Source organism: Piliocolobus tephrosceles, unplaced genomic scaffold (assembly GCF_002776525.5).
Source record: "Piliocolobus tephrosceles isolate RC106 unplaced genomic scaffold, ASM277652v3 unscaffolded_30993, whole genome shotgun sequence".
In the NCBI taxonomy this organism is placed as follows: Eukaryota; Metazoa; Chordata; class Mammalia; order Primates; family Cercopithecidae; genus Piliocolobus; species Piliocolobus tephrosceles.
Window position 1 is genome coordinate 1 of NW_022314302.1, and position 15,498 is coordinate 15,498.

Genomic DNA, 15,498 nt, shown 5'->3' on the forward strand with positions numbered 1-15,498 from the left:
CCCGGGCTGTGACAGAGGGAAGCCCAGGACGCCTCTGACTCAGCCAGGGGTGGGAGGCAAGGGCTTCCTGAAGGGACAGGGACATCCCAACTAAACAGGAAGGAGCCAGCCAAAGCATGTCTCGGCGTGTGCATGTGCGTGTTTGTGTACCTGTGTATGTGGTTGTGTGTGCACCTGTGCCTGAGTGTGCATCTGTGTGTGCGTGCCTGTATGTGCGTGTGTCTGTGTGCATTTCCAGGTGCCTGTAGTGTGTGCAGCAGCTAGTGAGTGGTAGGCTGAGCCAGGACACACCTAATCCACCCTATTCCAGGGCTCACTCTCACGTGTAGACTAAAGGGGACTGCATTTTAGAGGCAATCGGCAAGGATGCCCAATTTACCCCTGCCTCGCTGCCAGCCTTTCAGGCCCCATCCAGCCCAACTTTCTCTTCCACTCCTCTGGGTCCTCGGTCCAGAGCCTCCTATACAAGGAGGGTGTGGCCTTGGAAAGACAGCCACCCCTGGGGAATTCCGAGGGGTCCTCCCTGTGGGAAGCTGGCCTGGGCTGACAGCATAGTCACGATGAGGCCCAGAGGGCTGTGCATGGGAAGGAGGTGAAGGAGGCCTCTGCCCCTCAACCCCAACCATGGACTTTGGCCTCCCAGGTACCACTTGGCCCTTTCATTCCTCTTGGGCAGGCTTGACCAAGAGAGATAAAGGCCCACTTCTGGGAGGCCCGTCCCCTGGGTCCCAGGCGAGCCCCTGAGCGGTGAGCAGCGTCCCTCTGGGCCTGACACCTGGCACCTCCCTGTCTGGCTGGGACTTGGGAGGCCACAGGGACCGCTTCTGACCACCAGGTGTCTCCAGCACTGGGCAGGGGCCGCCCGGGCAGCCCCAGGCCTGTGGTGAGGGATACGGGGCGGGGTCTTAGGGCTGCCCCAGCTCCTATGTTGTTCTAAGGCCAAGATCTCGGTCCCTGGATGGGAGTGCCCTGGACCCTCAGCCCATAAGGAGTACTGATGCAGTGCCAGTGCGATGCTGAGGAGGAGCAAGTGCCTGCTGGGCAGAGGGGTGGAGGCACCCCAGGTCTGAGTCTGCCAGTCCCAGCTCTCCATCCCTGCAGGGCGGGGGGCAGAGAGCACAGCACCTCCCCTTGAGACAGACCTGACCCAGCAAGGTCTCAGCCTGGCTGGCTGGGGCCCCGCCCCACTGCACCTGCCGTGAGCTGGGGTTCCCCTGTCTGTGAAGCGGATGGTAAGACACGGGTCCCACCCGTGGGACCCTTCCTGGGTAATGTGAAGATTCAAGGTGTCTCGGGACTCCAGGAAGGAGTTGCTCAGTGCAGGCTGGCACCCTGGGCAGGCTTCCTAGAGGAGGCACTAGGATTTGAGTTGGATCTTGCAATGTGGATTCAATGTGAGGATGATGCCATCCTCCAAAATGTCCTTCTCCTGACCCTGTTTTCTTAAATGCAACTTGACACTTGACTGTCAAGACTCAGTTTGGTGTCACCTCCTCCAGGAGGGCCCCCCTGACTACAATCCCCCTTCTTTACCCAGAGGCCACCATTGCCCGCTCATGTGTCAGCCTCCCTGGCTGAGACTGAGTTCTTGAGGGTGGGGCCTGGCCAGCTTGGGAGCTGGGTTGTATCTGCGAACCTTGCTGGTTCCTCCAGCCATGTGCAGAGCTCCAGGGAGGCCACCGGGCCATTCCTAAGGAAGGCTGGAACCCAGGCCCCTGGGGTCTGGGTGGAGATCCCACTCCAAGGGGGCTGGAAACACCCCGAGCCCTGCCCCTTCCCACCGACCTTCAGGTCATAGAAGATGATGGCACCAAGCACCAGGTACACCTTCACGTAGTAGAGGGTCTCCTCGTCAAACTCCGGCGGTGAGTTGCAGAGCTACAGGGCCTTGAGGCAGAAGTGCTCCACCAGCTTGCCATGGCCCAGCTGGTGGTGCAGGGCAGCCAGCCGGTGGTAGGCCACGTGCTTATTCAGCCGGTCCCCTGGGGTGCAGGCCAAAGGGGCAGGTGTGAGGACGTGGCTCCCTGGGGCAGTCAGGGCACAGGCCCCTCAGGAGCAGGTATGCAGACCCCGAGCAGCACCTGGCTTGCCTCCAGGCACCTGTGGTCACCTGGGCAGCTCTGGCCAGTCCCTTCTGGGTTCCCAGACTCACTTTCCCATCTGCAAAGCAGAACTAATAAAGCTTGCCCCTGTCTACTGTGAGGCTTTGGCAAAGTCGGACTTGGATGACCCAGCTCTGCCTACACATAGCCACCTGCCTTTGTTCACTGGTTTTAACCAGGGGAGCCCATGAGCCATGCAGTCCAGGTGCTCCCGGGAACCCCAGCTCCATGCAGCCCACAGACGTGACATCCGACTCCTCCTGGGTGTGTCACGATCAGAGCCCCTTACCTTGGGGGAGTCACCGCATGCCTGAGCTCCAGGTCCCCCCACAGATGCACAAACCCACCTAGGCTGTCTCTGATGTCCTCCCCTTTTCAGGGCGAGTTCTGTGGAGCCTGCATTTAATGCATTCCCACACGGCTGCATACCTACTGTGTACTGGGCCCCAAGGCACAAGGCGTTGGGGCATGTGGCCCCCCAGGGTTCCCTGTCTCTGGAGGAGGACAGACGATCCTGGCACAGCACCAGGGGATGCCCGGCCTTAAGGGCCAGGCTGCTGGAAGGGGAACTGGGATTTCATCAGCCAGAGAGCCGTGGGGTTGATGAGGGTGGGAAGGGCACAAGACAAAGGGAATGTGCCACTCAGGCTGGCACATACAGGGACCGAGATGCCTGGCATGTCTGGAAGGCAGAGGGCACACTGGGTGGCCCTGGTGGTCAGCAGCGGGAAGAGACAGAGGAAGCAGAGCTCAGCACTGCGTGAGAGACCTCGGGCTGTGCCGCATGGCGAAGCCAGCTGGGCAGATCTGCCTGCCTGGACAGGAGACCAGGAAAATCCAGCAGCTGTTTCAGCTCCTGCCCTACAGACCTGGAGACTGGGCTCTGGCAAAGTGTGGATCCTGGCAGGACAGGGGCTGAAGGGACTTACCCAGAGTGATGCTGAGTGCTAGGGCCATGTGGGCAACCTCCAAGCCCTCCTGGGGCTCCTCCAGCGTGGCCAGCAGTGCCACCAGCTTGTTGCACAGCTGCAGCTGCGGCTCCACCTTGCGGTTGCCCGTAGTCATTGCCGGGGCAGGGCCCGGTCCTACCACACAGGCAGGTGGGGTCAGGCTTCCAGCAGCACCCACCTTGCTCAGCGCCTTCCTCAGAGCTCAAACATGTGCTTGGAGCATCCCACGCCCCAGTTACCCCTGCACTTCCACAGAGCTCTGTGCTCTGGGATAACGCATGGTTCAGACACCCAAGTTGGGGGTTGAAGAGTCACCTGAGGTCCATCTAGCTACACCCAGCAGCCTCAGACCAGCCTCTCCCACCTGGACACCGGGGGTCTGACTAGGGGGAGCCAGCAATCCTCTTTGCTCTAAAAACACCACATTTATCTGTGCCCAGGGCTGAGCCACACCGTGAGCTCAGAGGAAGGGAGAAGACGTCCCCACTTCGGGGTGCAGGCAGACTTGGGCCCTGGCCGTGGGCCTCCCAATGACATGCTGTGTGTCCTTTGACATGTCCCTGTGCTTCTCTGAGCCTCAGCTTCCTCATCTGGAAGATGGGGACAGGACTTCCCATTCATGGTTGCTTGAGATCATCAGGTGCAAGGGTAGAGCCACTGTCATGTCCAGACCTGAGCGTTTGTCCCAGGCAGGGGGCACAGTCAATATCATTCCCGGTGAGACCACTAGGAAACTAAACATGTGCATGGGTGGCCTTGCCTCCAGGTGGGAGGCCTCTGCCCTGCCACACCTGTGCCTCAGCCCTCCAGGTGCCCCCCCCCCCCAGGCCCAACCACATCAGCCCACAGGCCAGCTCACCTGGTAGAAGGACACGGCTTTCTCCCGCTCCCAGGCCTCATTGAAGAAGATGTCTCCAGCTGCCTCAAATGGCTCCAGCCTCAGGTTGGAGTCACCTGTGTACAGGACCACATTCTGTGCCACCTAAAAGGAGCAGAAGTTCCCTCAAGACCCACACCTGGCAAGGTGGCCACACCCACCTTCGCCAGTCTCCTTCCTCTCACACACTGCAGGTACACCTGAGCATTTTTCAGACCTGTGCGTTAGGGCTGCCCCACCACTGGCATGAGGACAATGAACTGATGCACTTGAGTGCCAGGAGGTGACTGAGGACCTGCAGCCCAGGAGCCCGACACCTGTGAATCCTACCACCAGGGATAGCCCCAGCCCACCCCCTGCACTCAAACAGTCTCCTTGGCCCCCAGATTGCTGGGAGCCCATCAGCTGGTTCCTTTCTGTGTTGCCACATCTCTGCCGCAGCTCACGGCCGCACATCAACAGTGTTTGTGGGTGGGCCTGGTCCCCTCTTAGCCATGAGCTCTTGGTCCTTCTCCTCAGCTCAAGGAGGTACACAGCAGGTGCTCAATAATGAAAGTTTCACTAGGCTCATGGGCTTCACAATTTGTTCCAGATCACACTGTGTTTGGGAAAGCCTCTGAAAACAGCCGCTATGATAGATTCATTTTGTAAGGAGATGTGCCACGTGTCGCTTGGAGCACGTTCTTCTGTGTGTTAACTGAGTGGTCACATTCTTTGAGCATGAGCTGTATACAAGCAGGTGCTAGGCACTGTGAGGGGCCATGCCTCTGCCCTCAGGGAGAAGATGTTGGCCACTGGGGGAGGATGTGAGGGAACCAGTTGGAGGGAGGGAAAAGGCATACAACAGGTGCTCAGCAGTGGCTTAGGAATGAGTGGATGGATGGATGAATGGATGAGCAGATGTATAGACACATGGATGGATGGGTATGTGGATAGATGAATGCTTGGATGGATGGATGGACAGACGAATGGATGGACGGGTGGGTGGGTGGTTGGAATGATGTGTGTATGTCTGTATGGATGGGTGGGTAGATGATGTATGTACATATGGATGGATAGATGGTGGATAGACCAATGTATGGATAAACAAATGGACAGATAGATGAATGGAGGGATGGATTAATAGATAGATTGGTGGGTGGATGGATGAATGATGGATGGATGGACGAATAGGTGAGTGGATGGATGGGTGAAAGGATGGATGATGGAAGAATGGATGGATGTTGGATGGATGGGTGGATGAATTATGGACGGATGGAAGGATGAACAGGAGGTGAGTGGATGGATACTGGAAAGATGGATGGATGATGGATGGATAAATGGATGGATGGATGGATGATGGATGGAAGGAGGAACAGGTGGATGGATGGATGATGGATGGAAGGAGGAACAGGTGAATGGATGGATGATGGAAGGATGAATGGACTGATGGATGGAAGAGCAGGTGAATGAATGGATGATAAAAGGATGTATGAATGATGGATGGATGAATGGACAGATGGGTGGATGGAGAGGTGGACGGATGGATGAGATGGAAGGATGAACTGATGAATGGATGGATGATTGGATGATGGAAGGATGGATGATGGATGGATAAATGGATGGATGGATGAATGATGGATGGAAGGATGAACAAGTGAATGGATGGTTGGTGGAAAGATGGATGGATAGACAGGCAAATGGATGGATAGACAGGTAAATGGATGGATGATAAAAGGATGGATGAATGATGGATGGATGAATGGACAGATGGATGGGTGATGGATGGATGGATAAATGGGTGATGGAAGGATGAACGGATGAATGGATGGATGATGGAAGGATGGATAGATGATGGAAGGATGGATGGATGAATGGATAAACGGATGGATGGATGAACAGGAGTTGAGTGGATGGAGGATGGATGGATGATGGATGGATATATGGATAAATGGATGGATGGATGGGTGATGGATGGATGGAAGGATGAACAGGTGAATGGATGGATGGAAGGATGAATAGGTGGATGGATGATAAAAGGATGGATGGATGGAAGGATGAGGAGGCGAGTGAATGAATGATGGAAGGATGGATGGATGATGGATGAATGGATGATGGATGCATGGAAGAATGAACAGGTGAATGGATGGATGATGAAAGGATGGATGGAAGAATGGATGGAGGGATGGAGGAACAGGTGAATGGATGAACAGGTGAATGGATGGATGGATGGAAGATGGTTGGATGGATAGAAGGATGAACAGCTGAATGGCTGGATAATGGAAAGATGGATGGATGGATGGATGGACAAATCGGTGAATGGATGGATGAAGAGGTGACCAGATGAATGACGGATGGATGGATGATGGATGGATGACGGATGGACGGAGGGATGGATGATGGATGGATGGATGATGGATGAATGGGTGGAAAGACAAACAGGTGAATGGATGGATGGATGGATGGATGGATGGAAGGACCCACAGGTGTACGGGAAGATGATGGATGGAAGGATGAACAGGTAAACAGATGATGGAAGGATGAATGGATGGATAGATGGGTGAATAGATGGATGATAAAAGGATAGATGAATGATGGATGGATGAAAGGACAGATGGATGGAAGGATGAACGGATGGATGGATGGACAGAGAGTGAACAGCACAGGGGCCCTCCTGCATCCCTTGCCACTCACCTGGATGTACAGGTCCACCAGCTCACTCTGCCGCAGGATGTAGTAGATCTTCCCTGCTTGCAGCCAGGCATGCGCCTCCTCTTTCTTCTGGAGGTCAATGAAAATCCCCAGACTTCGTTTGGTGTAGTCCAGAGTGGATCTGTAGGCCCTGGAATCAGACACAGGTGTCATAACAAGGGCTCTCATCCTCCTGGAACCAGTCTGCCTCCTCCCGTGGGTCTGGTGACATGAATCTGGCATGTGGGGACTGCAAACGGCCCTCTTGTGTGTGCAGTGTTCTGCCCTTCCCAGACTGCTGGGAGGGCCAGGGTGAACACACACGGCATGGAAAAGATGAAGGACATCCTTCTGAGGGAATCGAGCATCATGCTGCCCTGTGGCAGGAGGAGTGTGTTGGTTCATCTCCCCTGCCTCCCAGACATGGCCTGTGTCTTCTCCAGACGCACCAGGAGCCGGTAGTGTTCAGAGGCTATCTAGGCCGATGGTTCTCAAGGTGTGCAGGCATCACAGTCACTCGGAGGCCTGTCTGTATAGCTTGCTGGCCCTGCCCCCAGAGCTTCCGGCTCCACAGGCCTGGGGCAGGCCCCAGAACTCCCACTTGCCACAAGCTCCTAGGTGATGTAGATGCTGCTCTGCTGGTCCAGGGACTACACTTTGAGAAGCATGGCTCTAGCACATTGGCCCATTTTCCTTCTGTGAACCTGAGGCCAAGACTGGAGCCAGTCTCCCGGGTCCCCATGGAATCTGGCTCTTTCCCTGCTCTCTCAGTAAGTCCGACGCTCAAGGGGCTGTGACTGCAGCAATGTCACCAGGCCCTGTGGGTGGGGTGGCCAGGGCCATGGTTACCCCACCAGGTCAGGATGCTCGGGGGAAGCCGAGTGGGCCACATATGGGACGTGAGACCTTGAAATCCTGCCCCAGGGAAGCAGGTGACACAATTGGCTCTGTCTTCTGTGGGAGAGAATACACAGGTGGCTGCTGTGGTCACATTTAAGGGGACAGATGAAAGCCAGGATTGAAGACTCGGGGCAGGCAGAGTTCAGATGACAAAAGCCACCATAGTAGGAAGAACAGCCCAGAGTGCACATACTGCCTCTGCTGGGGTTGAGATGACCTTTGACCCAACAAGGGAGGCTCAAGCTGGGACTCACAAGCCAGCAGCAGCCCTGGAACGACCCCAGACTCATCAGCTCAAAGCATCTGATGCCAAGGAACCAAATGATCCAAAGGAAAGGGGCTGATGGGGCCCTGGGCCAGCTTCCCTGTGCCCCACTCCCTGCCCTGCCCCCCCAACCCCCTTGCCCCCCTCCACACCCCCACCACTGCAAAGCCAGCCCTCACCACTCGGTGCCCAGGGACAGGTAGAGCTGACTGATGGTCTCCAGGAGCTGCCCCCTCCAGCACCTAGTTGGTCACCTTGTGGGCCAGGGAGAGCTGGAACTCGTGGTAGATGACACACTGGGCCTCGCTGGGCATGACGACGCTGTAGAAGTAGCACAGCCACTGGACGGCCCGCAGCTGGCCTGGGCAGAAGACAAAATGGAAGATGTCAGCCTCCCAGCATCGAAGAGAGGCTGGCTAGGCTCGGAGGCCCCTGCGCTGTGCTTGTCTCTTTCACACCTCTGTGAACCTGGGCCCCACAGGCAGGGAACCTGAGCTCAGACAGGCCATGTACCTGTACAAGGGCAGACACCGAGCACACCGTGACGTGGGCACAGCTTGGTGCAGATGCTCATGGTAGAGGCCGGCCTTCTTTACAACTCCCAGGGCCGAGGTCCTGGCCAGGCTCATCCCCTGCACCAGGCCATCTATTTCTGCTTCACAAAGTCCCTCTGGCGAGGACCAGGGCCGCCTTCAGCCTGAGCTGATGAGGCCAGGGGCACAGGTAGCCCCTGTCGCAGATGGAACCCTGAGAGAGCAAAGCCAAGCGTCATGTCTGCCACACGTGGCATCATGTTGGGGAAATGGGGTTCAAAGCCAGCCCCTGGTGTTCCCACACATGTTTCTCTCATGCAACCAGGCTCCAAAACCATAGGCTCACTGGCCTCTCCCAAAGCCACGGTGCTGGGCACAGTGGAAAGCTTCTGATTTTCTAGTGTCAGAAACATTCCAAAGATTAACACCAGAAACCAGGTACGCCGAATGGACATCTGTCACACACGCCCCCCAACAACAGCTGAATACGCAGTCCTCTCGAGCACCCATGGGACATTCCCAATGACAGACTATGTGCCAGGTCACAAAACGAGCCTCAGTGAATGGAGAAGGACTGAGACCAAAGCAGAGGTGTTCTTCAGCTGTACTGGCACGAAACTGGAAATCAAGAGTGAAGGAAAGTGGGAAATTCAAAAATATGTGGAAATTACACACTCCTAAACAACCAGTGAGTCAAAGAAGAGACCATCAGGGAAACTGAAAACTAATTTGAGAAGAATGCAAACAAATGCACAGCCTGGGCCAGCACGGTGGCTCACGCCTGTCATCCCAGCACTGTGGGAGGCCGAGGCGGGAGGATCGCTCGAGTCCAGGAGTTTGAGATCAGCCTGGGAAAAATGGTGAAACCTCGTCTCTGTAAAAAAAATACAAAAATTAGCCGGGTGTGGTGGTGCACATCTGTAATCCCAGCTACTCAGGAAGCTGAGGCATGAGAATGGCTTGAACCTGGATAGAAGTTGCAGTGAGCCAAGATTGCACCACTGCACCCCAGCTTGGGCAATGGAGCAAAACCTTAAAAAAAAAAAAAAAAAGCACAGCGTATCAAAAACTCCAAGATGCAGCTAAGGCAGTGCTGAAAGGGAAATTTATAACTGTAAATGTCTACATTCAAAGAAAGAAGAAAAATCTCAAATCAAAAACCTAACCTTCCACATTGAGAAACTAGAAAATGAACTAAACCCAAAGTGAATAAAAGGAAGAAAATAATAAACGTGAGAGTGGAAATGGGAAGTAAAAATAGAGAGAATGGAAAAACAAAAGAGATAGTCAACAGAACCAAAAGTGGGTTTTTTGAAAATAATAACAAAATTGACAAGTCTTTCACCAGACTGACCAAGAAAAGAAAGATGGGACACAAATGACTAAAATCAGAGACTGAGCACCATGGCCCATGCCTGTCATCCCAGTGCTTTGTGAGACTGAGGTGGAAGGATCGCTGAGGCCAGCATTCAAGACCAGCCTGGGGGAACATGATGAGACCCCATCTCTAATAAAAATAAATAAATAAACAATTACAAACCCAAGTTTCTAAAATCAGAAATGAAAGAGGAAACATTATTGCTGACCTGACAGAAATAAAAGGATTCCACGAAAACACTACGAACAATTGTACACCAACAAATCAGACCATCTAGACACAATAGCCAAACTCCTAGAAGGACACGAACTACCAAAAGTGACTCAAAAATGACCCCAAGTAAGCATGTGGGGTATCAACCCCACTCTCGGTCTCCTCGACCATTCAGCACAGGGTGGGGATTCAGAGACACATGATCTCTATTCCTTGGCCTGCATTTCCAAGTCTGAATCCGCCACACCCTGGGGAGGGCCTCGTAGGAGGAGGTGCCACAGGCTATTGTGCCAGGAGCCACTGGAGGCTGCAGTGGGGGCTGGGGCGCTGGGCTCCTGGAGAGTCTCCTTCCAGTCAGAGAATGCCCCTGGGGAAGAAGCCTGGGTATGAACCCCTCACCCCTCCTTGGGCAGATGTGTGGGACCGGGGCCCCTTCACACAGTCCTTTCCAAAATCTCATCCCTCCTAGGGCCAGGAGTGGGTGCCAGGCCTGTGCTGGGAAATGGGCAGATTTGGCCACAGCCCCTGGGGCTCTGGTCCAGGCCACAGCAGGCACCTCTGAGTGGTCTCACTGTGCCATGACAAAGCGCTGCAAGGCAGAGGGGACTCAACAGTATCCCTTGTCTCAGCCATTTCCCTGGACTCAACTTCCTCATCTATTCTCTGTGGCCTAGATTTTGGACAGCCCTGCCCACCTACTGTCCGTTTACTGCTCAGTGTGCAGTGACTGTCAGACAGTACTCCATGGCTCCCCAGTGCTCTTGGGGAAAAGGCCAAGCCACAGCCTGAGGCCCCAGGCCCTGCTTAGTTCTCCAGAAGAGCTTCTCACCATCCAGCACCCAACCCACCCACTCCCAACTCTGCACCTCCCTGTATGAGCCCTGCTCACTCACCCCCACTCACACCCCACTTATCCCCACTCACACTCCCGCTCGCTCACACCCCACTCATCCCCGCTCACACCCCACTCATCCCCATCACACCCCCGCTCACTCACCACCACTCACTCACCCCCGCTCACAACCCACTCACCCCGCTCACTCACCCCCACTTGCTCACCCCTGGGCCTTCACATAGGCTACACCGCCAGCCCCTCCCCCACCACCAGCCCCTCATCCACACCTATTACTTGACTAAATCCTCTCAACCCTCTGGTCCCAGACTAAAGAGGCTTCCCTAACCCAGGGCCAAGTGCTGCCCCGCCATCACACCACTCACCCTTTTGTGGCTTCTCTGGCCTGAAGCTCACGTTCCCACGCTCAGCACCTGCTTCCCGAGGACCCCACAAGCTCCATTTGTGGGTGGGGCCTGACACACTCTGCACGAGCTGCTTTTGCATGAAGTGCTCTGTGGCTTTGGGCAATCACCGGCCCCTGTGTCCTCTGTGAAGTAGGATGACAGGTGCGCAGGGCTGCCAAGATACCAAGCAGATAACACGGGCACAAGAACTGGTGTTCAGGGCCTGGCTCATGGAGGGGCCCCAAGTCCCAGCTCAGCAGAGCCTGCCTTGATCCCACGGTTATGGCCAGGGATTCCCAGCATGCAGGACTTTCTGTGCTCAAGGCAGGATGGTCCCTGAGCAAACCAGAAAGAGCTGGCTGCCCCAGTAGGGCACAGAGGGCCTGGCCCTGCATGGGAACTGCCTGTCTCCAGCACTTTTGATGGTGGAAAAACCACCACTTGTTTCCGAATCACAAACCCCAGGTGTGCCCTGACCCGAGTGGCCCCAGAAGGTGCACAGGAGGAACTAGGGCACTCACTTTCCACGTGGTCCATCTCCACGGCCACCAGAAGGGCCCACTCACAGTAGCCCTTGCACTGCTGGGCTGGGCCCTGGCGGGTGCAGAGGTGACCCAGCTGCAGGAGTACGTGGGTGAAGTCCCAGCCACACTCCAAACAGGGAAGCCTTGAGAACAGATGCACGGCCTCCAGAAGGTAGTGCTGGGCCAGCCTGCTCACACCCGCGTGCAGGCACAGGGTCCCGAAGTTGGCCAGCACCACTACCTGGTTCCTCCGCTGGCCCAGGTCCCAAACCACCCATAGGATGCAGTAGTAGCCCTCGGCTGCCTGCCTTGTCTGGCCCGTCCTCTTCAGAGCCACGGCCACCATGTTGGCAATCACACTTTCCTGGTGCTCGCTGGCCACCACTGCATCCTGGACAGACTGCAGGATGTTCAAGGCCACCAGGCTCTGCCCATGAAGCACGTGCAGCCAGGCCAGGGCCACCAGGGTGTCCACGATGGCACAGACTCCGGCAACAGCACTGGCTTCCACCGCCTGCGTCATGAAGGTGATGGCCGGGCCGTGGTAGCCATGGTGGCTGTACGGCTGGGCCAGGCTGGCGTGGAGAAGGCCACGCAGAGCCTGGCCTGTGCCTGGGGTTAGGGAGGCCAGCGCTCGCCTGAGATAGTGGGAAGTCTGGGTGGGGAGGCTGTGGGGCTGGAGGGTGTTCTGGAGCACCAGGTTCACGCTCCTCAGCGAGCCAGGCAGCGAGTCCTGTGTCCTCAATGAGGCCACCTTGACACAGCTCAGCACCAGGTGGGGCAGGCACTTGTGGCTGTAGATGTCAGCTAGGAGCAGGGAGCAGTCTGAGAGCCACGCAGCGTCTGGGGCTCCCGAGTCCCTGTGCAAAAGCAACAGCTGCTCTAGTAAGGACAGGGCCTCCTTGGGCTGCTTGAGGTGCACGTGGTGCCTGGCCAGCAGGAAGCAGGCCCGGGCCTCGGCCTGCAGGCTCTGCCCACGCCCACTGCAGTGCCAGCTGCAGGAGCTCCCCATCTGCCTCAGTGCTGCAGATGTGGCCGGGCATCCCCAGGAGCAGGGCCATGGCTTTGGGAAACACCTGTGTACAGTTCTCCCAGTTCCGCTTCCGGTAAATGCTGGTCAGGTTGGCATACACAGCCACCACCTGGAACAGGTCCCCGAAGCTGCCGTCCAGGGTCCCCAGTGTTTCCTCAAAGTACACCCGGGCCTGGGACAGCTTGAGCCTCCTGCAGCACAGCCTCCCCAGGAGGAAGCAGAGCCTGGCCAGGGCCATGAGGAGGCCAGCTTTCTTGGCTGCCCCTTGGGCCTGTGCCAGGCACCCAGTCAGCTCCTCCTCATCGCTAAAGCTGCAGAACATGCTGCTTAGCCATGGCAGTGCCACGTTATACAGGCCACGGAAGCTGGCCTTGTATCCGGAGGTGTTCAGGAACAGCAGCCGTGAGATCAGGGCCTCTGGATCCTCCCAGTCATCTTCAGCTTCCAAGCAGAAGGAGGGCTCCTCGGGGTCCTGCAAGCTCACGTTGCTGGATGCTACACAGAGACCCCAGGACGCTGGCTCCTGGGGGCAGCCTAGGCAGGCCTTGCATTGTTCCAGAACATTCCTCACCTTCGGAAGGGTCTCCTGTGGCTCCAGACCCAGGCAAGGTGGAGGTATTTCTGCAAGTCACAAAAATACCTAGACAGATTAGAGCCCAACGGTGAGTCCTTGGTCCACTGGGGGCAGGGTCCCCGCATCCCCGCCCTCTGTGTCCCTGGTGCAGCTTGCCATGAGCCCTTGAGAATTATGTGCAATGAAAACCTGGGGCCTGGAGCACGTAGGAACTCCGGCACTATGGGGACAGAGAGAACGCGCAGGCCCATGGCCCGACTCTCCTACGAAATCACCCTCCTGTCCTGCTTTGTCGCCCACCTGACAGCATGGTTTTAGGAGACTATGTCAGCTCAGCAATCCCTCAGAGATGCCTTTCCCTTTAGAAAGAATCAAAGCCTTCTAACTGGACCCACGTATATGCAGCACTACAACTACAAATGTAACTTCTGTCAGCATATTGGGCCCCCGGTGGGGTACAGGAATCCATGAAATCCTCAACAGCCAATCAGAGCTATTGATCAGCTCAAACGCTGCTATGCAAAATTGGTAAAGCCACCTACGGCACAGGACAGGGGTGTTGTACCCAGGTACCAAGCTCCGTGCAGGGAAACGGACCATCCCTGCAGGAAGGATGGGAAAGCTTCCAGGCCCCTGTGGCCACCTTCACCTTGGATGGTCTGAAAACCTGAAGCCCACAGTTCCTAAAAGGTTAACAAAGGCCAGACTGCTCAAGCAGTCCACTGGCACCTGCTGTCTTTGGTGGATTCCTAGCCAAAGCCCCCTCCCAGAGGTGAGCAAATGAGCGCGTTTCCTGTTGGAAAACCTGGGATGAAAAGAGGCATTACAGGGAAGGAAAAAACTGGATTTAAACAGACTCTCTTTTTCAAGCTCACATGTAAAAACTATTTTCAATACAAACTGTCTCCTTATTCATCTGTAAAGCCTTGGAATTAAAAAATGAATAAATACGATTTAGAGGCAAATGTCTGACTTGACTTCACTAGATTAGCTAAGAAATCTCCCCCACCCGGCAGAGGCACACAGCCCCTCCCAGCCACTACCCTGGTCTCTGGGGCAGCTGGAGAGCCAGGTGCATTTGCTCCAGGGACTTTGGCAGAGGGTGGAACCACTCCCTCCCCGAGGCTAAACCTACTACAGCCTTCCCTTCCCCACTGGCTTCCCAGGCCTCCTCTGGGACCTTGTGCCTGCATCCCAAATGTACTGGGATGGATCCCATTCCCAGGGAACTTCCAAGGGCCCTTGGTGCATCCACATCACCAGGCTGTCCACATGCGGACCCTGTGTGAGGGGAAGAGACAGAGCCCCAGAGCGGAGACGGGAGGGCCTCCCTGAATCAGCTCCTCAGGAAAGAGCAGACCCTTCAGGGACCTCAGTTGAGGCCCCTGCAACCTAAGGCTCTGAATTCTGCTACCTGCTGAGGGCAGTGTGGCCTCCCATCTCTGAGGCAGAGCACAGGGCGAACTGCAGCTTCTCCAGGTCATGAGAAAGGAACCCACAGCTCCATGTGGGCCCCAGCAGTGGAAAAGATGTCCCATCTCAGTCGGGGACCAGGCGGGGGCCAGCATGTTCATTGGAAGAATTGTGGGACCTCACAGCCTCCAGTGTCAGAGTAGACGAGAGGTTCAGGCCCACCTCAGTCAACGTCCCCCAAGCCCCCAGCCCGCACCACAGAGGGGTGACAGCCGCATCCAATGCCCACCGTACTCAGCTCTGTCACCTCCCCTGGTGTTACCCCAAGGCCCAGATCATAACCAGAGGAAGCCTGAGCCACCTGCAAAACCCACCTTGTTCCTGCGGCTGCTCAGTCTCAGCTTCCTCTACTGAGTCTGGCAAGGGAGAAAAGAGAAGCAATCAACACCCCTAGCCAGCACCTCTGGTCCCATGTCAGGTTGAGCTGGGTGTCGGCGTTGCAGGGTGAGAGCATTGCAGGGTGCAGGGGTTGAAAGTAATATCATCCTCTTCCCTCCTGGATCATGGGAACAACATCACGGGGGGGTGGACACTTTCTGCGATATTGGGAGTAATATTGTCTTCTGTGCCTTGGAATATTAGGGACAATATCATGGGGGGGGGGCGTGTACATCTTCTGCAATATTGGAATAATATTATCCCTTCTCCCCCGGCATACTAGGAAAGATATCAGAGTGGGTGTTCACCTCCTGTGATATGGGGATTAATACCATCTTCTCCCCTTCTGGATACCAGGAAGAGTATCACATGGGGGTTAGTGTCTGCGA

General features: G+C 55.9%; 1 protein-coding gene across 1 annotated transcript; it reads right to left on the minus strand.

Annotated features, from left to right (window-relative positions):
* Window positions 1-1,785: 1,785 nt before the first annotated feature.
* On the minus strand, window positions 1,786-15,087 carry LOC113222411 (SH3 domain and tetratricopeptide repeat-containing protein 1-like; the record flags this gene model as incomplete). The annotated part of the gene is given in 10 exon segments (XM_026452022.2): window positions 1,786-1,982; window positions 3,032-3,172; window positions 3,175-3,187; window positions 3,912-4,034; window positions 6,603-6,750; window positions 7,944-7,996; window positions 7,998-8,125; window positions 11,649-12,628; window positions 12,630-13,305; window positions 15,046-15,087. Coding segments are annotated over 10 exon segments (2,501 nt in total), but the record flags the coding sequence as incomplete, so codon positions are not given.
* Window positions 15,088-15,498: the final 411 nt, after the last annotated feature.